Source organism: Heterodontus francisci, chromosome 30 (assembly GCF_036365525.1).
Source record: "Heterodontus francisci isolate sHetFra1 chromosome 30, sHetFra1.hap1, whole genome shotgun sequence".
NCBI lineage: Eukaryota > Metazoa > Chordata > Chondrichthyes > Heterodontiformes > Heterodontidae > Heterodontus > Heterodontus francisci.
The window spans coordinates 62757572-62781860 of NC_090400.1; the positions used below are offsets into that span (position 1 = coordinate 62757572).

The following is a 24289-nucleotide window of genomic DNA, read 5'->3' on the forward strand; positions in this document are numbered from 1 at the left end:
GAGAGAGAGAGTCAGCGTCTTCAGAGGAGTGGAGAGAGAGTCAGCACCTTCAGGAGAGGGGGAGAGAGAGTCAGCACCTTCAGGGTTGGGGCAGAGAGAATCAGCACCTTCAGGGGAGGGGGAGAGAGAGTCAGCACCTTCAGGGGAGGGGGTGAGACAGTCAGGATCTTCAGAGGAGGGGAGAGAGAGTCAGCACCTTCAGGGGAGGGGGAGAGAGAGTCAGCACCTTCAGGAGAGGGGGAGAGAGAGAGTCAGGGTCTTCAGGAGAGGGGGGAGAGAGTGTCAGCACCTTCAGGAGAGGGGGAGAGAGAGAGTCAGGGTCTTCAGGAGAGGGGGGAGAGAGTCAGCACCTTCAGAGGAGGGGGAGAGAGAGTCAGCACCTTCAGGAGAGGGGGAGAGAGAGAGTCAGGGTCTTCAGAGGAGGGGAGAGAGAGTCAGCACCTTCAGGAGAGGGGGAGTGAGAGAGTCAGTGTCTTCAGGAGAGGGGGGAGAGAGTGTCAGCACCTTCAGGAGAGGGGGAGAGAGAGAGTCAGGGTCTTCAGGAGAGGGGGGAGAGAGTCAGCACCTTCAGAGGAGGGGGATAGAGAGTCAGCACCTTCAGGAGAGGGGGGAGAGAGTCAGCACCTTCAGGGGAGGGCGAGAGAGAGAGTCAGCACCTTCAGGGGAGGGGGAGAGAGAGTCAGCACCTTCAGGAGAGGGGGGAGAGAGTCAGCACCTTTAGGAGAGGGGGCAGAGAGTCAGCACCTTCAGGGGAGGGGGAGAGAGTCAGCACCTTCAGGGGAGGGGGAGACAGAGTCAGCTCCTTCAGGGGAGGGGGAGAGAGAGAGTCAGCACCTTCAGGGGAGGGGGAGATAGAGTCAGCACTTTCAGGGGAGGGGGAGAGATAGTCAGGGTCTTCATAGGAGGGGAGAGAGAGTCAGCACCTTCAGGGGAGGGGGAGAGAGAATCAGCACTTTCAGGGGAGGGGGAGGGAGAGTCAGGGTCTTCAGAGGAGCGGAGAGACAGTCAGCACCTTCAGGGGAGGGGGAGAGAGTCAGCACCTTCAGGGGAGGGGGAGAGAGAGTCAGCACTTTCAGGGGAGGGGGAGAGAGAGTCAGGGTCTTCAGAGGAGGGGAGAGAGAGTCAGCACCTTCAGGGGAGGGGGGAGGGAGAATCAGCACTTTCAGGGGAGGGGGAGGGAGAGTCAGGGTCTTCAGAGGAGGGGGAGAGAGAGTCAGCACCTTCAGGGTTGGGGCAGAGAGAATCAGCACCTTCAGGGGAGGGGGTGAGACAGTCAGGATCTTCAGAGGAGTGGAGAGAGAGTCAGCACCTTCAGGGGAGGGGGTGAGACAGTCAGGATCTTCAGAGGAGTGGAGAGAGAGTCAGCACCTTCAGGGGAGGGGGAGAGAGAGTCAGCACCTTCAGGAGAGGGGGAGAGAGAGAGTCAGGGTCTTCAGAGGAGGGGAGAGAGAGTGTCAGCACCTTCAGGAGAGGGGGAGAGAGAGAGTCAGGGTCTTCAGGAGAGGGGGGAGAGAGTCAGCACCTTCAGAGGAGGGGGAGAGAGAGTCAGCACCTTCAGGAGAGGGGGAGAGAGAGAGTCAGGGTCTTCAGAGGAGGGGAGAGAGAGTCAGCACCTTCAGGAGAGGGGGAGTGAGAGAGTCAGGGTCTTCAGGAGAGGGGGGAGAGAGTCAGCACCTTCAGAGGAGGGGGAGAGAGTCAGCACCTTCAGAGGAGGGGAGAGAGAGTCAGCACCTTCAGGGCTGGGACAGTGAGAGTCAGCACCTTCAGGGGAGGGGGAGAGAGAATCAGCATTTTCAGGGGAGGGGGAGGGAGAGTCAGGGTCTTCAGAGGAGGGGGAGAGAGAGTCAGCACCTTCAGGGTTGGGGCAGAGAGAATCAGCACCTTCAGGGGAGGGGGAGAGAGAGTCAGCACCTTCAGGGGAGGGGGAGAGAGAGTCAGCACCTTCAGGGGAGGGGGTGAGACAGTCAGGATCAGAGGAGGGGAGAGAGAGTCAGCACCTTCAGGGGAGGGGGAGAGAGAGTCAGCACCTTCAGGAGAGGGGCAGAGAGAGAGTCAGGGTCTTCAGAGGAGGGGAGAGAGAGTCAGCACCTTCAGGAGAGGGGGAGTGAGAGAGCCAGTGTCTTCAGGAGAGGGGGGAGAGAGTCAGCACCTTCAGAGGAGGGGGAGAGAGTCAGCACCTTCAGGGGAGGGGGAGAGAGAGAGTCAGCACCTTCAGGGGAGTGGGAGAGAGTCAGCATCTTCAGGGGAGGGGGAGAGACAGTCAGGATCTTTCGAGGAGGGGGAGAGAGAGTCAGCACCTTCAGGGGAGGGGGATAGAGAGTCAGCACCTTCAGGAGAGGGGGGAGAGAGTCAGCACCTTCAGGGGAGGGGGAGAGAGAGAGTCAGCACCTTCAGGGGAGGGGGAGAGAGAGTCAGCACCTTCAGGAGAGGGGGGAGAGAGTCAGCACCTTTAGGAGAGGGGGCAGAGAGTCAGCACCTTCAGAGGAGGGGGAGAGAGTCAACACCTTCAGGGGAGGGGGAGACAGAGTCAGCTCCTTCAGGGGAGGGGGAGAGAGAGAGTCAGGGTCTTCAGAGGAGGGGAGAGAGAGTCAGCACCTTCAGGAGAGGGGGAGTGAGAGAGTCAGTGTCTTCAGGAGAGGGGGGAGAGAGTGTCAGCACCTTCAGGAGAGGGGGAGAGAGAGAGTCAGGGTCTTCAGGAGAGGGGGGAGAGAGTCAGCACCTTCAGAGGAGGGGGATAGAGAGTCAGCACCTTCAGGAGAGGGGGGAGAGAGTCAGCACCTTCAGGGGAGGGCGAGAGAGAGAGTCAGCACCTTCAGGGGAGGGGGAGAGAGAGTCAGCACCTTCAGGAGAGGGGGGAGAGAGTCAGCACCTTTAGGAGAGGGGGCAGAGAGTCAGCACCTTCAGGGGAGGGGGAGAGAGTCAGCACCTTCAGGGGAGGGGGAGACAGAGTCAGCTCCTTCAGGGGAGGGGGAGAGAGAGAGTCAGCACCTTCAGGGGAGGGGGAGATAGAGTCAGCACTTTCAGGGGAGGGGGAGAGATAGTCAGGGTCTTCATAGGAGGGGAGAGAGAGTCAGCACCTTCAGGGGAGGGGGAGAGAGAATCAGCACTTTCAGGGGAGGGGGAGGGAGAGTCAGGGTCTTCAGAGGAGCGGAGAGACAGTCAGCACCTTCAGGGGAGGGGGAGAGAGTCAGCACCTTCAGGGGAGGGGGAGAGAGAGTCAGCACTTTCAGGGGAGGGGGAGAGAGAGTCAGGGTCTTCAGAGGAGGGGAGAGAGAGTCAGCACCTTCAGGGGAGGGGGGAGGGAGAATCAGCACTTTCAGGGGAGGGGGAGGGAGAGTCAGGGTCTTCAGAGGAGGGGGAGAGAGAGTCAGCACCTTCAGGGTTGGGGCAGAGAGAATCAGCACCTTCAGGGGAGGGGGTGAGACAGTCAGGATCTTCAGAGGAGTGGAGAGAGAGTCAGCACCTTCAGGGGAGGGGGTGAGACAGTCAGGATCTTCAGAGGAGTGGAGAGAGAGTCAGCACCTTCAGGGGAGGGGGAGAGAGAGTCAGCACCTTCAGGAGAGGGGGAGAGAGAGAGTCAGGGTCTTCAGAGGAGGGGAGAGAGAGTGTCAGCACCTTCAGGAGAGGGGGAGAGAGAGAGTCAGGGTCTTCAGGAGAGGGGGGAGAGAGTCAGCACCTTCAGAGGAGGGGGAGAGAGAGTCAGCACCTTCAGGAGAGGGGGAGAGAGAGAGTCAGGGTCTTCAGAGGAGGGGAGAGAGAGTCAGCACCTTCAGGAGAGGGGGAGTGAGAGAGTCAGGGTCTTCAGGAGAGGGGGGAGAGAGTCAGCACCTTCAGAGGAGGGGGAGAGAGTCAGCACCTTCAGAGGAGGGGAGAGAGAGTCAGCACCTTCAGGGCTGGGACAGTGAGAGTCAGCACCTTCAGGGGAGGGGGAGAGAGAATCAGCATTTTCAGGGGAGGGGGAGGGAGAGTCAGGGTCTTCAGAGGAGGGGGAGAGAGAGTCAGCACCTTCAGGGTTGGGGCAGAGAGAATCAGCACCTTCAGGGGAGGGGGAGAGAGAGTCAGCACCTTCAGGGGAGGGGGAGAGAGAGTCAGCACCTTCAGGGGAGGGGGTGAGACAGTCAGGATCAGAGGAGGGGAGAGAGAGTCAGCACCTTCAGGGGAGGGGGAGAGAGAGTCAGCACCTTCAGGAGAGGGGCAGAGAGAGAGTCAGGGTCTTCAGAGGAGGGGAGAGAGAGTCAGCACCTTCAGGAGAGGGGGAGTGAGAGAGCCAGTGTCTTCAGGAGAGGGGGGAGAGAGTCAGCACCTTCAGAGGAGGGGGAGAGAGTCAGCACCTTCAGGGGAGGGGGAGAGAGAGAGTCAGCACCTTCAGGGGAGTGGGAGAGAGTCAGCATCTTCAGGGGAGGGGGAGAGACAGTCAGGATCTTTCGAGGAGGGGGAGAGAGAGTCAGCACCTTCAGGGGAGGGGGATAGAGAGTCAGCACCTTCAGGAGAGGGGGGAGAGAGTCAGCACCTTCAGGGGAGGGGGAGAGAGAGAGTCAGCACCTTCAGGGGAGGGGGAGAGAGAGTCAGCACCTTCAGGAGAGGGGGGAGAGAGTCAGCACCTTTAGGAGAGGGGGCAGAGAGTCAGCACCTTCAGAGGAGGGGGAGAGAGTCAACACCTTCAGGGGAGGGGGAGACAGAGTCAGCTCCTTCAGGGGAGGGGGAGAGAGAGAGTCAGCACCTTCAGGGGAGGGGGAGATAGAGTCAGCACTTTCAGGGGAGGGGGAGAGATAGTCAGGGTCTTCATAGGAGGGGAGAGAGAGTCAGCACCTTCAGGGGAGGGGGAGAGAGAATCAGCACTTTCAGGGGAGGGGGAGGGAGAGTCAGGGTCTTCAGAGGAGCGGAGAGACAGTCAGCACCTTCAGGAGAGGTGGGAGAGAGTCAGCACCTTCAGGGTAGGGGGAGAGTGTCAGCACCTTCAGGGGAGGGGGAGAGAGAGTCAGCACTTTCAGGGGAGGGGGAGAGAGAGTCAGGGTCTTCAGAGGAGGGGAGAGAGAGTCAGCACCTTCAGGGGAGGGGGGAGGGAGAATCAGCACTTTCAGGGAAGGGGGAGGGAGAGTCAGGGTCCTCAGAGGAGGGGAGAGACAGTCAGCACCTTCAGGAGAGGGGGGAGAGAGTCAGCACCTTCAGGAGAGGGGGCAGTGAGTCAGCACCTTCAGGGGAGGGGGAGAGAGTCAGCACCTTCAGGGGAGGGGGAGAGGGAGTCAGCACCTTCAGGGGAGAGGGAAAGAGAGTCCGCACCTTCAGGGGATGGGGGGAGAGAGTTGTCACCTTCAGGGGAGGGGGAGTGAGAGTCAGCACCTTCAGGGGAGTGGGAGAGTGCGTTAGCACCTTCAGGGGAGGGGGAGAGGGAGTCAGCACCTTCAGGGGAGGGGGAGAGGAAGTCAGCACCTTCAGAGGAGGGAGAGAGAGAGTCAGCACCTTCAGGGGAGTGGGAGAGTGCGTTAGCACCTTCAGGGGAGGGGGAGAGGGAGTCAGCACCTTCAGAGGAGGGAGAGAGAGAGTCAGCACCTTCAGGGGAGGGGGAGAGAGAGTCAACACCTTCAGGGGACGGGGAAAGAGAGTCCGCACCTTCAGGGGATGGGGGGAGAGAGTTGTCACCTTCAGGGGAGGGGGAGAGAGAGTAAGCACCTTCAGGGGAGTGGGAGAGAGAGTCAGCACCTTCAGGGGAGTGGGAGAGTGCGTCAGCACCTTCACGGGAGGGTGAGAGAGAGTCGTTAGCTTCGGGAAAATCAGAAAAATTTAAAATAATAAACAATATACAAGAATCTTAGCAAATACAGTTATTTTGTGGGACTGCCCTGAGTTTCTCAACCTGAATGGGATTGTTCTGTATTTCTCACTCTGTGTGGGTCTGTTCTGTGTTTCCCACGCTGTGTGCAATTGTCCTGTGTTTCTCATTGTGTGGGACTGTCCTTTGTTTATTACCCTGAATGGGCCTCGCCTGTGTTTCTCACCATGTGTGTGATTGTCCTGTGTTTCACAGTCTATGTAGTACTGTCCTGTGTTTCTCACCCTGAGTGAGATTGTCCTGTGTTTCTCATTGTGTGGTATGTTCCTGTGTTTCTCACTCGGCATGGGACTGTCCTGTGTTTCTAACCTTATGTGGGTCTGTCCTGTGTTTCTCACTGTGTGGGAGAGTTCTGTGTTTCTCACCTTGTTTGGGACTGTCCTGTGCTTCTCACTGTGTGGAATTGTCCTGTGTTTCTCACTGTGTGAGACAGCCCTGTATTTCTCACTGTGTGGGACTGTCCTGTATTTCTCATTGTGTGGGACTATCCTGTTTTCCTAACCGTATGTGGGACTGTCTTCTGTTTCTTACCCTGAGGGGACTGTCCTGTGTTTATCCTCCTGTGTGTGACTCTAGTGTGTTTCTCACGCTGATTGGGACAGTCCTGTGTTTCTCAATGTGTGGGACTGTCCTGTATTCTCACTCTGTGTGGGACTGTACTGTGCTTCTCACTGTGTGGGAGAGTCCTGTGTTTCTCACCTTGTTTGGGTCTGTCCTGTGTTTCTCACTCTGTGTGAGACTGTACTGTGCTTCTCACTGTGTGGGACTGTCCTGTGTTTCTCACTGTGTGGGACAGTCCTGTGTTTTTCACCCTGAATGGGACTGTCATGTGTTTCACACACAAAGTGGGACTGTCCTGTTTTTCTCACCATGTCAGGCTATCCTGTGTTTCTCACCACCACCCCCCACCCCTGTGTGGGACTTTCCTATTTTTCTCACTGTGTCAGGTTATCCTGTGTTTCTCACCCTGTGTGGGACTGTCCTGTGTTTCTCACTGTGCAGGACTGTCCTGTCTCTCTTCTCGTGTGTGGGACTGTCCTTTGCTCTCCTCCTCTGTGGGACTGTACTGTGTTTCTCACCCTGATTGGGAAGGCCCTGTGTTTCTCAATGTGCATGACTGTCCTGTGTTTCTCACTCTGAGGGGACTGTCCTGTGTTTCTCATTCTTTGTGGGACTGTCCTGTGTTTCTCACTATGTGTAGGACTGTACTGTGTTTCTCATTGTGTGGTAGAGTCCTGTGTTTCTCACCTTGTTTGGGTCTGTCCAGTGTTTCCCACTCTGTGTGGGACTGTCCTGTGTTTCTCACTGTGTGGGACTGTACTGTGCTTCTCACTGTGTGGGACAGTCCTGTGTTTTTCACCCTGAATGGAACTGTCATGTGTTTTGCACCATCTGTTGGACTGTCCTGTGTTTCTAACCATATGTGGGACTGTCCTGTGTTTCTCACACTGTGCAGGACTGTCCTGTGTTTCTCCCCATGTGTGGGACTGTCCTGTGTTTCTAACCATATGTGGGACTATCCTGCGTTTCCCACTGTATGCAATGGGCCTGTGTTTCTCACACTGTGTCGGACTGTCCTGTGTTTCTCCCCATGTGTGGGATGGTCCTGTGTTTCTCGCTCTTTCTGGGACTTTCCTGTTTTTCGCACTCTGTGTGGGACTGTCCTCTGTTTTTCACCCTGTGTGGGTCTGTCCTGTATTTCTTACTATGTGGGTTTGTCCTCTGTTTCTCACACTGTGTCGGACTGTCCTGTGTTTCTCCCCATGTGTGGGATGGTCCTGTGTTTCTCGCTCTTTCTGGGACTTTCCTGTTTTTCGCACTCTGTGTGGGACTGTCCTCTGTTTCTCATCCTGTGTGGGTCTGTCCTGTATTTCTCACTGTGTGGGTTTGTCCTCTGTTTCTCACTCTGTGGGGGACTGTCCTGTGTTTCTAACCATATGTGGGGTTGTCTTGTGTTGCTTACCCAGAGGGGAATGTCCTGTGTTTCTCACTGTGTAGGACTGTCATGTGTTTCTCCCCATGTATGGGACTGTCCTGTGTTTCCCACTGTGTGGAACAGTCCTGTGTTTCTCACCCTGTGTGGGACTGTCCTGTATTTCCAACCATATGTGGGACTGTCTTGTTTTGCTCACCCAGAGGGGACAGTCCTGTGTTTCTCACCCTGTGTGGGTCTGTCCTGTATTTCTCACTGTGTGGGACTGTCTTCTGTTTCTCACTCTGTGGGGGACTGTCCTGTGTTTCTCACTGTGCAGGACTGTCTGTGTTTCTCACCATGTGTGGGACAGACCTGTGTTTCTAACCATGTGTGGGACTCTTGTGTTGCTCACCCAGAGGGGACTGTCCTGTGTTTCTCACTGTGCAGGACTGTCTGTGTTTCTCACTCTGCGTGGGACTGTCCTGTGTTTCTAACCATATGTGGAACAGACCTGTGTTTCTCACTGTGTGGGAGAGTTGTGTATAACTCACCTTGTTTGGGTTTGTCGCATGTTTCTCATTCTGTGTGGGTCTGTCCTGTCTTTCTCACTCTGTGCGGGACTGTCCTGTGTTTCTCACTCTGTGTGGGACTGTCCTGTGTTTCTAACCATGTGTGGGACTCTCCTGTGTTTCTCACTCTGTGTAGGACTGTCCTGTGTTTCTAACCATGTGTGGGTCTGTCCTCTGTTTCTCACTCTGTGTGGGACTGTCCTGTGTTTCTAACCATGTGTGGAACAGACCTGTGTTTCTCACTGTGTGTGGGACTGTCCTGTGTTTCTAACCATGTGTGGGACTGTCCTGTGTTTCTCACTCTGTGTGGGACTGTCCTGTGTTTCTCACTGTGTGGGACTGTCCTGTGTTTCTAACCATGTGTGGGACTGTCCTGTGTTTCTAACCATGTGTGGGTCTGTCCTCTGTTGCTCACTCTGTGTGGGACTGTCCTGTGTTTCTAACCATGTGTGGGACTGTCCTCTGTTTCTCCTCCTGTGTGGGACTGTCCTGTGTTTCTCACTCTGTGTGGGACTGTCCTGTGTTTCTAACCATGTGTGGAACAGACCTGTGTTTCTCACTGTGTGGGAGAGTCATGTGTAACTCATCTTGTTTGGGTTTGTCGCATGTTTATCACTCTGTGTGGGTCTGTCCTGTGTTTCTCACCCTGATTGGGACTGTCCTGTGTTTCTCACCCTGATTGGGACTATCCTGTGTTTCTCACTCTGTGTGGAACTGTCCTGTGTTTCTCACCCTGATTGGGACTGTCCTGTGTTTCTCACTCTGTGTGGGACTGTCCTGTGTTTCTCACCCTGATTGGGACTGTCCTGTGTTTCTCACTCTGTGTGGAACTGTCCTGTGTTTCTAATCATGTGTTGAACAGACCTGTGTTTCTCACTGTGTCAGACTGTCCTGTGTTTCTCACTCTGTGTAGGACTGTCCTATGTTTCTCACTGTGTACAACTGTCCTGTGTTTCTCACACTGTGTGAGGCTGTCCTGTGTTTCTCACGATCTGTGGGACTGTCCTGTATTTTTCTCTGTGTGGGGCTGTTCTGTGTTTCTCACCAGGTGTGAATCTGCTCTGTGTTTCTCACATTGTTTGTGACTGCCCTGTGTTTCTCGCTCTGTGTGGTAGTGTCTATGTTTCTCACTGTGTGAGACTGTCCTGTTTTTCTCACTCTGTGTGGGACTGTCCTGTGTTTCTCACCCTGATTGGGACTGTCCTGTGTTTCTCACTCTGTGTGGAACTGTCCTGTGTTTCTCACCCTGATTGGGACTGTCCTGTGTTTCTCACTCTGTGTGGGACTGTCCTGTGTTTCTAATCATGTGTTGAACAGACCTGTGTTTCTCACTGTGTCAGACTGTCCTGTGTTTCTCACTCTGTGTAGGACTGTCCTATGTTTCTCACTGTGTACAACTGTCCTGTGTTTCTCACTCTGTGTGAGGCTGTCCTGTGTTTCTCATGATCTGTGGGACTGTCCTGTATTTTTCTCTGTGTGGGGCTGTTCTGTGTTTCTCACCAGGTGTGAATCTGCTCTGTGTTTCTCACATTGTTTGTGACTGCCCTGTGTTTCTCGCTCTGTGTGGTAGTGTCTATGTTTCTCACTGTGTGAGACTGTCCTGTTTTTCTCACTCTTTGTGGTGCTGTCCTGTGTTTCTCACCCTGAATGGGACTGTTCTGTGTTTCGAACCTTGAATGTGACTGTTCTGTGTTTCTCACTGTGTAGGACTGTCCTGTGTTTCTCACCATGTGTGTCACTGTCCTGTGCTTCTTACTCTGCATGGGACTGTCCTGTGTTTTTCATTGTGTGGGGCTGTTCCATCTTTCTCACCATGTGTGGGACAGTACTGCATTTCTCACCTTGTTTGGGACTGTCTGGTGTTTCTCACTCTGTGTGGGACTGTCATGTTTTTCTCACTCCTCATGGTGCTGTCCTGTGTTTCTCACTGTGTGGGGCTGTTCTGTCTTTCTCACCATGTGTGGGACTGTCCTGTGTTTCTCACCATGTGTGGGACTGTCCTGTGTTGCTCACCATGTGTGTGATTGTCCTGTGTTTCTCACACTGTATGTGAATGGGACTGTCCTGTGTTTCGAACCTTGAACGTGCCTGTCCTGTGTTTCTCACACTGTGTGTGACTGTCCTGTGCTTTTCCCTGTGTAGGACTGTCCTGTGTTTCACACGATGTGTGGGACTGTCCTGTGTTTTTCACTGTGTGGGGCTGTTCTGTGTTTATCACAATGTGTGGGTCTGCTCTGTGTTTCTCACAATGTATGGGACAGTCCTGTGCTTCTCACCTTGTTTGGGACTGTCCTGTGTTTCTCACCATGTGTAGGACTGTCCTGTGTTTCTCACCATGTGTGGGATTGTCCTGTGTTTCTCACCATGTGTGTGATTGTCCGGTGTTTCTCACCATGTGTGTGATTATCCTGTGTTTCTCACACTGTCTGTGACTGTACTGTGCTTCTCACCATGTGTGGGACTGTCCTGTGTTTCTCACGCTCTGTGGGACTGTCCTGTGTTTTTCAACATATGTGGGTCTGTCCTGTGTTTGGCACTCTGGGTGTGACTGTCCTGTGCTTTTCACCATGAGTGGGACTGTCCTGTGTTTTTCACTGTGTGAGACGGTCCTGTGTTTTTCACTGTGTGAAACAGTCCTGTGTTTCTCACTGCGTGAGACACTCCTGTGTTTTTCACTGTGTGAGACGGTCCTTTGTTTTTCACTGTGTGAGACGGTCCTGTGTTTTTCACTGTGTGGGGCTGTCCCATGTAACCCTTTGTGGGACTGTCCTGTGTTTCTCACACTTTGTGGGCTTGTCCCGTATTTCCCATAGTGTGGAATCATGCTATGCTCTTGCAGTAAGTTCCGCAACTCTTTCTCCTGCCACAGTTTGATGGGCGTACACAGGACACGAGTCTGTATGGCCTCATGCATCGATCTGTCAAGGGACTGCTGGAGGAGATCTGCAGGAAGGAGCAGGAGTTCAGACTGAGTGCCACCTATCTGGAGATTCACAACGAACAGGTACCTAGATGAGAAACAGCTCAAGCAGGGAGTGCGCACACCAGAAGGTTCTGGAAGGGGTGCAATTAATGACCCCATGGTCCCACAAGCCCCCAGCAGACAGGCAGATATTGCATTGCACTCGCAATTTACTGAAGCAATCAGTCTGCCAAGTCGTGGGGAAACGCAGTCACCAGATAGCTCCTGGCTCACTCCATGGATTGTGGTGAGTTACTCTGACCCGGGAAAGTGGCACAGAGGCTTGAATTGGCCTCAGAACCGTGGGCTAAGAAACTGTAAATGTCACTCCATGTTTCCAGTCCTGAGTGGCACCTGCTGGGAAAGTTTGGTGTCAGAGTAGAAGTGAAGTGGATTCATCAGCGATTCCCCCACTGTGGAATAGCTTGCCAGCCTCACTGTCCTTACATGACAACAAGGAATCGAAATTCTAATCTTCCCAGTTCTGATGAAAGCTCACAGACCTGAAACATTAACTCTACTTCTCTCTCGAGAGATGCTGCCAGACCTGCTGAGTGTTTCCAGCAATTTCTTTTCATTTCATAACTAATTGTGAGAGACAGTGTGTGTGAGAGCTGTACCCCAGTGAGAGTCAGCACCTTCAGGAACTGTCCCCCAGGGAGAGTCAGCACCTTCAGGAACTGTACCCCAGTGAGAGTCAGCACCTTCAGGAACTGTCCCCCAGGGAGAGTCAGCACCTTCAGGAACTGTATCCCAGTGAGAATCAGCACCTTCAGGAACTGTATCCCAGTGAGAGTCAGCACCTTCAGGAACTGTATCCCAGTGAGAATCAGCACCTTCAGGAACTGTATCCCAGTGAGAGTCAGCATCTTCAGGAACTGTCCCCCAGTGAGAGTCAGCACCTTCAGGAACTGGATCCCAGTGAGAGTCAGCACCTTCAGGAACTGTATCCCAGTGAGAGTCAGCACCTTCAGGAACTGTCCCCCAGGGAGAGTCAGCACCTTCAGGAACTGTATCCCAGTGAGAGTCAGCACCTTCAGGAACTGTATCCCAGTGAGAGTCAGCACCTTCAGGAACTGTATCCCAGTGAGAGTGAGCACCTTCATGAACTGTATCCCAGTGAGACTGAGCACCTTCAGGAACTGTATCCCAGTGAGAGTCAGCATCTTCAGGAACTATCCCCCTGTGAGAGTCTGCATCTTCAGGAACTGTCCCCCAGTCAGAGTGAGCACCTTCATGAACTGTATCCCAGTGAGAGTCAGCATCTTCAGGAACTTTATCCCAGTGAGAGTCAGCATCTTCAGGAACTATCCCCCAGTGAGAGTCAGCACCTTCAGGATCTGTATCCCAGTGAGAGTCAGTACCTTCAGGAACTATCCCCCAGTGAGAGTCAGCACCTTCAGGAACTATCCCCCAGTGAGAGTCAGCACCTTCAGGAACTGTATCCCAGTGAGAGTCAGTACCTTCAGGAACTGTCCCCCAGTGAGAGTCAGCACCTTCAGGAACTGCAGCCCAGTGAGAGTCAGAACCTTCAGGAACTGTCCCCCAGTGAGACTCAGCACCTTCAGGAACGGTCCCCCAGTGAGAGACAACACCTTCAGGAACTGTCCCCCAGTGAGAGTCAGCACCTTCAGGAACTGTATCCCAGTGAGAGTCAGCACCTTCAGGAACTGTATCCCAGTGAGAGTCAGCACCTTCAGGAACTGTACCCCAGTGAGAATCAGCACCTTCAGGAACTGTCCCCCAGTGAGAGTCAGCACCTTCAGGAACTGTATCCCAGTGAGAGTCAGCACCTTCAGGAACTGTCCCCCAGTGAGAGTCAGCACCTTCAGGAACTGTATCCCAGTGAGAGTCAGCACCTTCAGGAACTGTCCCCCAGTGAGAGTCAGCACTTTCATGAACTGTCCCCCAATGAGAGTCAGCACCTTCAGGAACTGTCCCCCGTGAGAGTCAGTACCTTCAGGAACTGTCCCCCAGTGAGAGTCAGCACTTTCATGAACTGTCCCCCAGTGAGAGTCAGCACCTTCAGGAACTGTCCCCCAGTGAGAGTCAGCACCTTCAGGAACTGTCCCCCGTGAGAGTCAGTACCTTCAGGAACTGTCCCCCAGTGAGAGTCAGCACTTTCATGAACTGTCCCCCAGTGAGAGTCAGCACCTTCAGGAACTGTCCCCCAGTGAGAGTCAGCACCTTCAGGAACTGTCCCCCACTGAGAGTCAGCACTTTCATGAACTGTCCCCCAGTGAGAGTCAGCACCTTCAGGAACTGTCCCCCAGTGAGAGTCAGCACCTTCAGGAACTGTATCCCAGTGAGAGTCAGCACCTTCAGGAACTGTATCCCAGTGAGAGTCAGCACCTTCAGGAACTGTCCCCCAGTGAGAGTCAGCACCTTCAGGAACTGTATTCCAGTGAGAGTCAGCACCTTCAGGAACTGTATCCCAGTGAGAGTCTGCACCTTCAGGAACTGTCCCCCAGTGAGAGTCAGCACCTTCAGGAACTGTATTCCAGTGAGAGTCAGCACCTTCAGGAACTGTCCCCCAGTGAGAGTCAGCACCTTCAGGAACTGTATCCCAGTGAGAGTCAGCACCTTCAGGAACTGTCCCCCAGTGAGAGTCAGCACCTTCAGGAACTGTCCCCCAGTGAGAGTCAGCACCTTCAGGAACTGTATCCCAGTGAGAGTCAGCACCTTCAGGAACTGTATCCCAGTGAGAGTCAGCACCTTCAGGAACTGTATCCCAGTGAGAGTCAGCACCTTCAGGAACTGTATTCCAGTGAGATCAGCACCTTCAGGAACTGTATCCCAGTGAGAGTCCGCACCTTCAGGAACTGTCCCCCAGTGAGAGTCAGCACCTTCAGGAACTGTATTCCAGTGAGAGTCAGCACCTTCAGGAACTGTATCCCAGTGAGAATCAGCACCTTCAGGAACTGTCCCCCAGTGAGAGTCAGCACCTTCAGGAACTGTATCCCAGTGAGAGTCAGCACCTTCAGGAACTGTCCCCCAGTGAGAGTCAGCACCTTCAGGAACTGTATTCCAGTGAGAGTCAGCACCTTCAGTAACTGTACCCCAGTGAGAGTCAGCACCTTCAGGAACTGTATCCCAGTGAGAGTCAGCACCTTCAGGAACTGTCCCCCAGTGAGAGTCAGCACCTTCAGGAACTGTATTCCAGTGAGATCAGCACCTTCAGGAACTGTATCCCAGTGAGAGTCCGCACCTTCAGGAACTGTCCCCCAGTGAGAGTCAGCACCTTCAGGAACTGTATTCCAGTGAGAGTCAGCACCTTCAGGAACTGTATCCCAGTGAGAGTCAGCACCTTCAGGAACTGTCCCCCAGTGAGAGTCAGCACCTTCAGGAACTGTATCCCAGTGAGAGTCAGCACCTTCAGGAACTGTCCCCCAGTGAGAGTCAGCACCTTCAGGAACTGTATTCCAGTGAGAGTCAGCACCTTCAGTAACTGTACCCCAGTGAGAGTCAGCACATTCAGGAACTGTCCCCCAGTGAGAGTCAGCACCTTCAGGAACTGTATTCCAGTGAGAGTCAGCACCTTCAGGAACTGTATCCCAGTGAGAGTCAGCACCTTCAGGAACTGTCCCCCAGTGAGAGTCAGCACCTTCAGGAACTGTATCCCAGTGAGAGTCAGCACCTTCAGGAACTGTCCCCCAGTGAGAGTCAGCACCTTCAGGAACTGTATTCCAGTGAGAGTCAGCACCTTCAGTAACTGTACCCCAGTGAGAGTCAGCACCTTCAGGAACTGTCCCCTAGTGGGAGTCAGCACCTTCAGTAACTGTACCCCAGTGAGAGTCAGCACATTCAGTAACTGTACCCCAGTGAGTGTCAGCACATTCAGGAACTGTACCCCTGTGAGAGTCAGCACCTTTGGGGAATGGGTACTTGTTCGGTTCAATTGGGTAAATGAGAAACTGTAAATGCAGCTCAACAGACATCTGACAGGAAACACGTACGGTCAGATTATGGAAATGCACATCAGAACTGAATGGTTTCCCCTTCTGTCCCCGACTGTTCTTCTCTGGCACTTTTCGTGCAGATGTTTATTTCCAAAGTTTTATATTTTTATTTTGTTTAGGTTCGTGACCTCCTGAACACTCACATCTCTGACTCACTTCCTGTCCGTTGGAATAGAGACTCAGGATTTTATGTGGAGAATCTTCGCACTGTGAAGTTTGATAGCCTGGAGGGAATCCAGGCTGTTCTCAGAGAAGGTGATTTGTGTTTGTGACATCGTTTTGAGAAGCAACCTCTAAGACTGGCCCTCTAACCCCTCGTATCTTTGCCAAACATTTGCTTCAGAATCCCCGACTCATCCCACTGCGCCGCTCTCTCCCCATTGTCCTGTCTCAATCCCCAAACTAATCCCACTGCCCCACTCTCTCCCCATTGCCCTGCATCAATCCCCAAACTAACCCCATTGCCCCACTCTCTCCCAGAGCCCTGTATCAATCCCCAAACTAATCCCACTGCCCCACTCTCTCCCCATTGTCCTGTATCAATCCCCAAACTAACCCATTGCCCCACTCTCTATCCATAGCCCTGTATCAATCCCCAAACTAATCCCACAGCCCCGCTCTCTCCCCATAGCCCTGTATCAATCCCGAAACTAATCCCACTGCCCCGCTCTCTCCCCATAGCCCTGTATCAATCCCCAAACTAACCCATTGCCCCACTCTCTATCCATAGCCCTGTATCAATCCCCAATCTAATCCCATTGCCCCTCTCTCTCCCATAGACCTGCATCAATCCCCAAACTAATCCCACTGCCCCGCTCACTCCCCATTGCCCTGTATCAATCCCCAAACTAATCCCACTGCCTAGCTCTCTCCCCATAGCCCTGTATCAATCCCCAAACTAACCCCACTGCCCCGCTCTCTCCCCATAGCCCTGTATCAATCCCCAAACTAATCCCATAGCCCTCTATCAATCCCCAAACTAACCCATTGCCCCACTCTCTCCCCAGAGCCCTGAATCAATCCCCAAACTAACCCCATTTCCCCACTCTCTCCCAGAGCCCTGTATCAATCCCCAAACTAACCCCATTGCTCCACTCTCTCCCAGAGCCCTGTATCAATCCCCAAACTAACCCCATTGCCCCACTCTCTCCCCATAGCCCTGCATCAATCCCCAAACTAACCCCATTGCCCCACTCTCTCCCCATAGACCTGTATCAATCCCCAAACTAACCCCATTGCCCCACTCTCTCCCAGAGCCCTGTATCAATCGACAAACTAACCCCATTGCCCCACTCTCTCCCCACAGCCCTGTATCAATCCCCAAACTAACCCCATTTCCCCACTCTCTCCCAGAGCCCTGTATCAATTCCCAAACTAACCCCATTGCCCCACTCTCTCCCAGAGCCCTGTATCAATCCCCAAACTAACCCCATTGCCCCACTCTCTCCCCATAGCCCTGTATCAATCTGCAAACTAACCCCATTGCTCCACTCTCTCCCAGAGCCCTGTATCAATCCCCAAACTAACCCCATTGCCCCACTCTCTCCCAGAGCCCTGTATCAATCCCCAAACTAACCCCATTGCCCCACTCTCTCCCAGAGCCCTGTTTCAATCCCCAAACTAACCCCATTGCCCCACTCTCTCCCCATAGCCCTGTATCAATCCCCAAACTAACCCCATTGCCCCACTCTCTCCCAGAGCCCTGTATCAATCCCCAAACTAACCCAATTGCCCCACTCTATCCCAGAGCCCTGTATCAATCCCCAAACTAACCCCATTGCCCCACTCTCTCCCAGAGCCCTGTATCAATCCCCAAACTAACCCCATTGCCCCACTCTCTCCCAGAGCCCTGTATCAATCCCCAAACTAACCCCATTGCCCCACTCTCTCCCAGAGCCCTGTTTCAATCCCCAAACTAACCCCATTGCCCCACTCTCTCCCAGAGCCCTGTATCAATCCCCAAACTAACCCCATTGCTCCACTCTCTCCCAATAGCCCTGTATCAATCCCCAAACTAACCCCATTGCCCCACTCTCTCCCAGAGCCCTGTATCAATCCCCAAACTAACCCCATTGCCCCACTCCCTCCCAGAGCCCTGTATCAATCCCCAAACTAACCCCATTGCCCCACTCTCTCCCAGAGCACTGTATCAATCCCCAAACTAACCCCATTGCCCCACTTTCTCCCAGAGCCCTGTATCAATCCCCAAACTAACCCCATTGCCCCACTCTCTCCCAGAGCCCTGTATCAATTCCCAAACTAACCCCATTGGCCCACTCTCTCCCAGAGCCCTGTATCAATCCCCAAACTAACCCCATTGCCCCACTCTCTCCCAGAGCCCTGTACCAATCCCCAAACTAACCCCATTGCCCCACTCTCTCCCAGAGCCCTGCATCAATCCCCAAACTAATCCCATAGCCCTCTATCAATCCCCAAACTAACCCATTGCCCCACTCTCTCCCCATAGCCCTGGATCAATCCCCAAACTAACCCCATTGCCCCGCTCTCTCCCAGAGCCCTGTATCAATCCCCAAACTAACCCCATTGCCCCACTCTCTCCCCAGAGCCCTGTATCAATCCCCAAACTAACCCCATTGCCCCACTCTCTCCCAGAGCCCTGTATCAATCTACAAACTAACCCCATTGCCCCACTCTCTCCCCAGAGCCCTGTATCAATCCCCAAACTAACCCCATTTCCCCACTCTCTCCCAGAGCCCTGTATCAATTCCCAAACTAACCCCATTGCCCCACTCTCGTCCAGAGCCCTGTATCAATCCCCAAACTAACCCCATTGCCCCACTCTCTCCCCATAGCCCTGTATCAATCCCCAAACTAACCCCATTGCTCCACTCTCTCCCAGAGCCCTGTATCAATCCCCAAACTAACCCCATTGCCCCACCCTCTCCCAGAGCCCTGTATCAATCCCCAAACTAACCCCATTGCCCCACTCTCTCCCAGAGCCCTGTTTCAATCCCCAAACTAACCCCATTGCCCCACTCTCTCCCCATAGCCCTGTATCAATCCCCAAACTAACCTCATTGCCCTACTCTCTCCCAGAGCCCTGTACCAATCCCCAAACTAACCCCATTGCCCCACTCTCTCCCAGAGCCCTGTATCAATCCCCAAACTAACCCCATTGCCCCACTCTCTCCCAGAGCCCTGTATCAATCCCCAAACTAACCCCATTGCCCCACTCTCTCCCAGAGCCCTGTATCAATCCCCAAACTAACCCCATTGCCCCACTCTCTCCCAGAGCCCTGTATCAATCCCCAAACTAACCCCATTGCCCCACTCTCTCCCAGTGCCCTGTATCAATCCCCAAACTAACCCCATTGCTCCACTCTCTCCCAATAGCCCTGTATCAATCCGCAAACTAACCCCATTGCCCCACTCTTTCCCAGAGCCCTGTATCAATCCCCAAACTAACACCATTGCCCCACTCTCTCCCCATAGCGCTGTATCAATCCCCAAACTTACCCCACTGCCCCACTCTCTCCCCATAGCCCTGTATCAATCCCCAAACTTACCCCACTGCCCCACTCTCTCCCCATAGCCCTGTATCAATCCCCAAACTAACCCCATTGCCCCACTCTCTCCCAGAGCCCTGTATCAATCCCCAAACTAACCCCACTGCCCCACTCTCTCCCCATAGCCCGGTATCAATCCCCAAACTAACCCCATTTCCCCACTCTCTCCCAGAGCCCTGTATCAATCCCCAAACTAACCCCATTGCCCCACTCTCTCCCAGAGCCCTGTATCAATCCCCAAACTAACCCCATTGCCCCACTCTCTCCCAGAGCCCTGTATCAATCCCCAAACTAACCCCATTGCCCCACTCTCTCCCCATAGCCCTGTATCAATCCCCAAACTTACCCCATTGCCCCACTCTCTCCCAGAGCCCTGTATCAATCTACAAACTAACCCCATTGCCCCACTCTCTCCCCATAGCCCTGTATCAATCCCCAAACTAACCCCATTGCACCACTCTCTCCCAGAGCCCTGTATCAATACCCAAACTAACCCCATTGCCCCACACTCTCCCAGAGCCCTGTATCAATCCCCAAACTAACCCCATTTCCCCACTCTCTCCCAGAGCCCTGTATCAATCCCCAAACTAACCCCATTGCCCCACTCTCTCCCAGAGCCCTGTATCAATCTACAAACAAACCCCACTGCCCCGCTCTTTCCCCATAGCCCTGTATCAATCCCCAAACTAACCCATTGCCCCACTCTCTCCCCATAGCCCTGTATCAATCCCCAAACTAACCCCACTGCCCCACTCTCTCCCAGAGCCCTGTATCAATACCCAAACTAACCCCATTGCCCCACACTCTCCCAGAGCCCTGTATCAATCTCCAAACTAACCCCACTGCCCCACTCTCTCCCCATAGCCCTGTATCAATCCCCAAACTAACCCCATTTCCCCACTCTCTCCCAGAGCCCTGTATCAATCCCCAAACTAACCCCATTGCCCCACTCTCTCCCAGAGCCCTGTATCAATCCCCAACCTAACCCCATTGCCCCACTCTCTCCCTGAGCCCTGTATCAATCCCCAAACTAACCCCATTGCCCCACTCTCTCCCCATAGCCCTGTATCAATCCCCAAACTAACCCCATTGCCCCACTCTCTCCCAGAGCCCTGTATCAATCTACAAACTAACCCCATTGCCCCACTCTCTCCCCATAGCCCTGTATCAATCCCCAAACTAACCCCATTGCACCACTCTCTCCCAGAGCCCTGTATCAATCCCCAAACTAACCCCATTGCCCCACACTCTCCCAGAGCCCTGTATCAATCCCCAAACTAACCCCACTGCCCCACTCTCTCCCCATAGCCCTGTATCAATCCCCAAACTAACCCCATTTCCCCACTCTCTCCCAGAGCCCTGTATCAATCCCCAAACTAACCCCATTGCCCCACTCTCTCCCAGAGCCCTGTATCAATCTACAAACAAACCCCACTGCCCCGCTCTTTCCCCATAGCCCTGTATCAATCCCCAAACTAATCCCATAGCCCTGGATCAATCCCCAAACTAACCCATTGCCCCACTCTCTCCCCATAGCCCTGTATCAATCCCCAAACTAACCCCATTTCCCCACTCTCTCCCAGAGCCCTGTAGCAATCCCCAAACTAACCCCATTGCCCCACTTTCTCCCAGAGCCCTGTACCAATCCCCAAACTAACCCCATTGCCCCACTCTCTCCCAGAGCCCTGTATCAATCCCCAAACTAACCCCACTGCCCCACTCTCTCCCCATAGACCTGTATCAATCCCCAAACTAACCCCTTTTCCCCACTCTCTCCCAGAGCCCTGTATCAATCCCCAAACTAACCCCATTGCCCCACTCTCTCCCAGAGCCCTGTATCAATCTGCAAACAAACCCCACTGCCCCACTCTCTCCCAGAGCCCTGTATCAATCCCCAAACTAATCCCATAGCCCTCTATCAATCCCCAAACTAACCCATTACCCCACTCTCTCCCCATAGCCCTGTATCAATCCCCAAACTAACCCCATTTCCCCACTCTCTCCCAGAGCCCTGTATCAATCCCCAAACTAACCCCATTGCCCCACTCTCTCCCAGAGCCCTGTATCAATCCCCAAACTAACCCCATTGCCCCACTCTCTCCCCATAGCCCTGTATCAATCCCCAAACTGACCCCATTGCCCCATTCTCTCCCAGAGCCCTGTATCAATCTACAAACTAACCCCATTGCCCCACTCTCTCCCCATAGCCCTGTATCAATCCCCAAACTAACCCCATTTCCCCACTCTCTCCCAGAGCCCTGTATCAATTCCCAAACTAACCCCATTGCCCCACTCCCTCCCAGAGCCCTGTATCAATCCCCAAACTAACCCCATTGCCCCACTCTCTCCCCATAGCCCTGTATCAATCCCCAAACTAACCCCATTGCTCCACTCTCTCCCAGAGCCCTGTATCAATCCCCAAACTAACCCCATTGCCCCACTCTCTCCCAGAGCCCTGTATCAATCCCCAAACTAACCCCATTGCCCGACACTCTCCCAGAGCCCAGTTTCAATCCCCAAACTAACCCCATGGCCCCACTCTCTCCCCATAGCCCTGTATCAATCCCCAAACTAACCCCATTGCCCCACTCTCTCCCAGAGCCCTGTATCAATCCCCAAACTAACCCCATTGCCCCACTCTCTCCCAGAGCCCTGTATAAATCCCCAAACTAACCCTATTGCCCCACTCTCTCCCAGAGCCCTGTATCAATCCCCAAACTAACCCCATTGCCCCACTCTCTCCCAGAGCCCTGTATGAATCCCCAAACTAACCCCGTTGCCCCAATCTCTCCCAGTGCCCTGTATCAATCCCCAAACTAACCCCATTGCTCCACTCTCTCCCAATAGCCCTGTATCAATCCCCAAACTAACCCCATTGCCCCACTCTCTCCCAGAGCCCTGTATCAATCCCCAAACTAACCGCATTGCCCCACTCTCTCCCAGAGCCCTGTATCAATCCCCAAACTAACCCCATTGCCCCACTCTCTCCCAGAGCTCTGTATCAATCCCCAAACTAACCCCATTGCCCCACTTTCTCCCAGAGCCCTGTATCAATCCCCAAACTAACCCCATTGCCCCACTCTCTCCCAGAGCCCTGTATCAATCCCCAAACTAACCCCATTGCCCCACTCTCTCCCAGAGCCCTGTATCAATCCCCAAACTAACCCCATTGCCCCACTCTCTCCCAAAGCCCTGCATCAATCCCCAAACTAACCCCATTGCCCCACTCTCTCCCAGAGCCCTGTATCAATCCCCAAACTAACCCCACTGCCTGCTCTCTCCCCGTAGCCCTGTATCAATCCCCAAACTAACCCCACTGCCCCACTCTCTCCCCATAGCCCTGTATCAATCCCCAAACTTACCCCACTGCCCCACTCTCTCCCCATAGCCCTGTATCAATCCCCAAACCTACCCCACTGCCCCACTCTCTCCCCATAGCCCTGTATCTATCCCCAAACTAACCCCATTGCCCCACTCTCTCCCAGAGCCCTGCATCAATCCCCAAACTAACCCAACTGCCCCACTCTCTCCCCATAGCCCTGTATCAATCCCCAAACTTACCCCACTGCCCCACTCTCTCCCAGAGCCCTGTATCAATCCCCAAACTAACCCAATTGCCCCACTCTCTCCCAGACCTCTGTATCAATCACCAAACTAACACCATTGCCCCACTTTCTCCCAGAGCCCTGTATCAATCCCCAAACTAACCCCATTGCCCCACTCCCTCCCTGAGCCCTGTATCAATCCCCAAACTTACCCCATTTCCCCACTCTCTCCCAGAGCCCTGTATCAATCCCCAAACTAACCCCATTGCCCCACTCTCTCCCAGAGCCCTGTTTCAATCCCCAAACTAACCCCATTGCCCCACTCTCTCCCCATAGCCCTGTATCAATCCCCAAACTAACCCCATTGCCCCACTCTCTCCCAGAGCCCTGTATGAATCTACAAACTAACCCCATTGCCCCACTCTCTCCCCATAGCCATGTATCAATCCCCAAACTAACCCCATTTCCGCACTCTCTCCCAGAGCCCTGTATCAATTCCCAAACTAAGCCCATTGCCCCACTCTCTCCCAGAGCCCTGTATCAATCCCCAAACTAACCCCATTGCCCCACTCTCTCCCCATAGCCCTGTATCAATCCCCAAACTAACCCCATTGCCCAACTCTCTCCCAGAGCTCTGTATCAATCCCCAAACTAACCCCATTGCCCCACTTTCTCCCAGAGCCCTGTATCAATCTCCAAACTAACCCCATTGCCCCACTCTCTCCCAGAGCCCTGTATCAATCCCCAAACTAACCCCATTGCTCCACTCTCTCCCAATAGCCCTGTATCAATCCCCAAACTAACCCCATTGCCCCACTCTCTCCCAGAGCCCTGTATCAATCTACAAACAAACCCCACTGCCCCGCTCTTTCCCCATAGCCCTGTATCAATCCCCAAACTAACCCATTGCCCCACTCTCTCCCCATAGCCCTGTATCAATCCCCAAACTAACCCCACTGCCCCACTCTCTCCCAGAGCCCTGTATCAATACCCAAACTAACCCCATTGCCCCACACTCTCCCAGAGCCCTGTATCAATCTCCAAACTAACCCCACTGCCCCACTCTCTCCCCATAGCCCTGTATCAATCCCCAAACTAACCCCATTTCCCCACTCTCTCCCAGAGCCCTGTATCAATCCCCAAACTAACCCCATTGCCCCACTCTCTCCCAGAGCCCTGTATCAATCCCCAAACTAACCCCATTGCCCCACTCTCTCCCTGAGCCCAGTATCAATCCCCAAACTAACCCCATTGCCCCACTCTCTCCCCATAGCCCTGTATCAATCCCCAAACTAACCCCATTGCCCCACTCTCTCCCAGAGCCCTGTATCAATCTACAAACTAACCCCATTGCCCCACTCTCTCCCCATAGCCCTGTATCAATCCCCAAACTAACCCCATTGCACCACTCTCTCCCAGAGCCCTGTATCAATTCCCAAACTAACCCCATTGCCCCACACTCTCCCAGAGCCCTGTATCAATCCCCAAACTAACCCCACTGCCCCACTCGCTCCCCATAGCCCTGTATCAATCCCCAAACTAACCGCATTTCCCCACTCTCTCCCAGAGCCCTGTATCAATCCCCAAACTAACCCCATTGCCCCACTCTCTCCCAGAGCCCTGTATCAATCTACAAACAAACCCCACTGCCCCGCTCTTTCCCCATAGCCCTGTATCAATCCCCAAACTAACCCATTGCCCCACTCTCTCCCCATAGCCCTGTATCAATCCCCAAACTAACCCCACTGCCCCACTCTCTCCCAGAGCCCTGTATCAATACCCAAACTAACCCCATTGCCCCACACTCTCCCAGAGCCCTGTATCAATCTCCAAACTAACCCCACTGCCCCACTCTCTCCGCATAGCCCTGTATCAATCCCCAAACTAACCCCATTTCCCCACTCTCTCCCAGAGCCCTGTATCAATCCCCAAACTAACCCCATTGCCCCACTCTCTCCCAGAGCCCTGTATCAATCCCCAAA

General features: G+C 53.9%; 1 protein-coding gene across 1 annotated transcript in view; it reads left to right on the forward strand.

Annotated features, from left to right (window-relative positions):
* Positions 1-24289, forward strand: part of LOC137346534 (kinesin-like protein KIF12) — a 174570-nt gene that overhangs the window by 73497 nt on the left and 76784 nt on the right. The window contains exons 6-7 of the mRNA XM_068010008.1: positions 11184-11318; positions 15355-15490. Of these exons, the coding sequence (XP_067866109.1) occupies positions 11184-11318; positions 15355-15490 (271 nt within the window). The remainder of the gene's footprint in view (positions 1-11183; positions 11319-15354; positions 15491-24289) is intronic.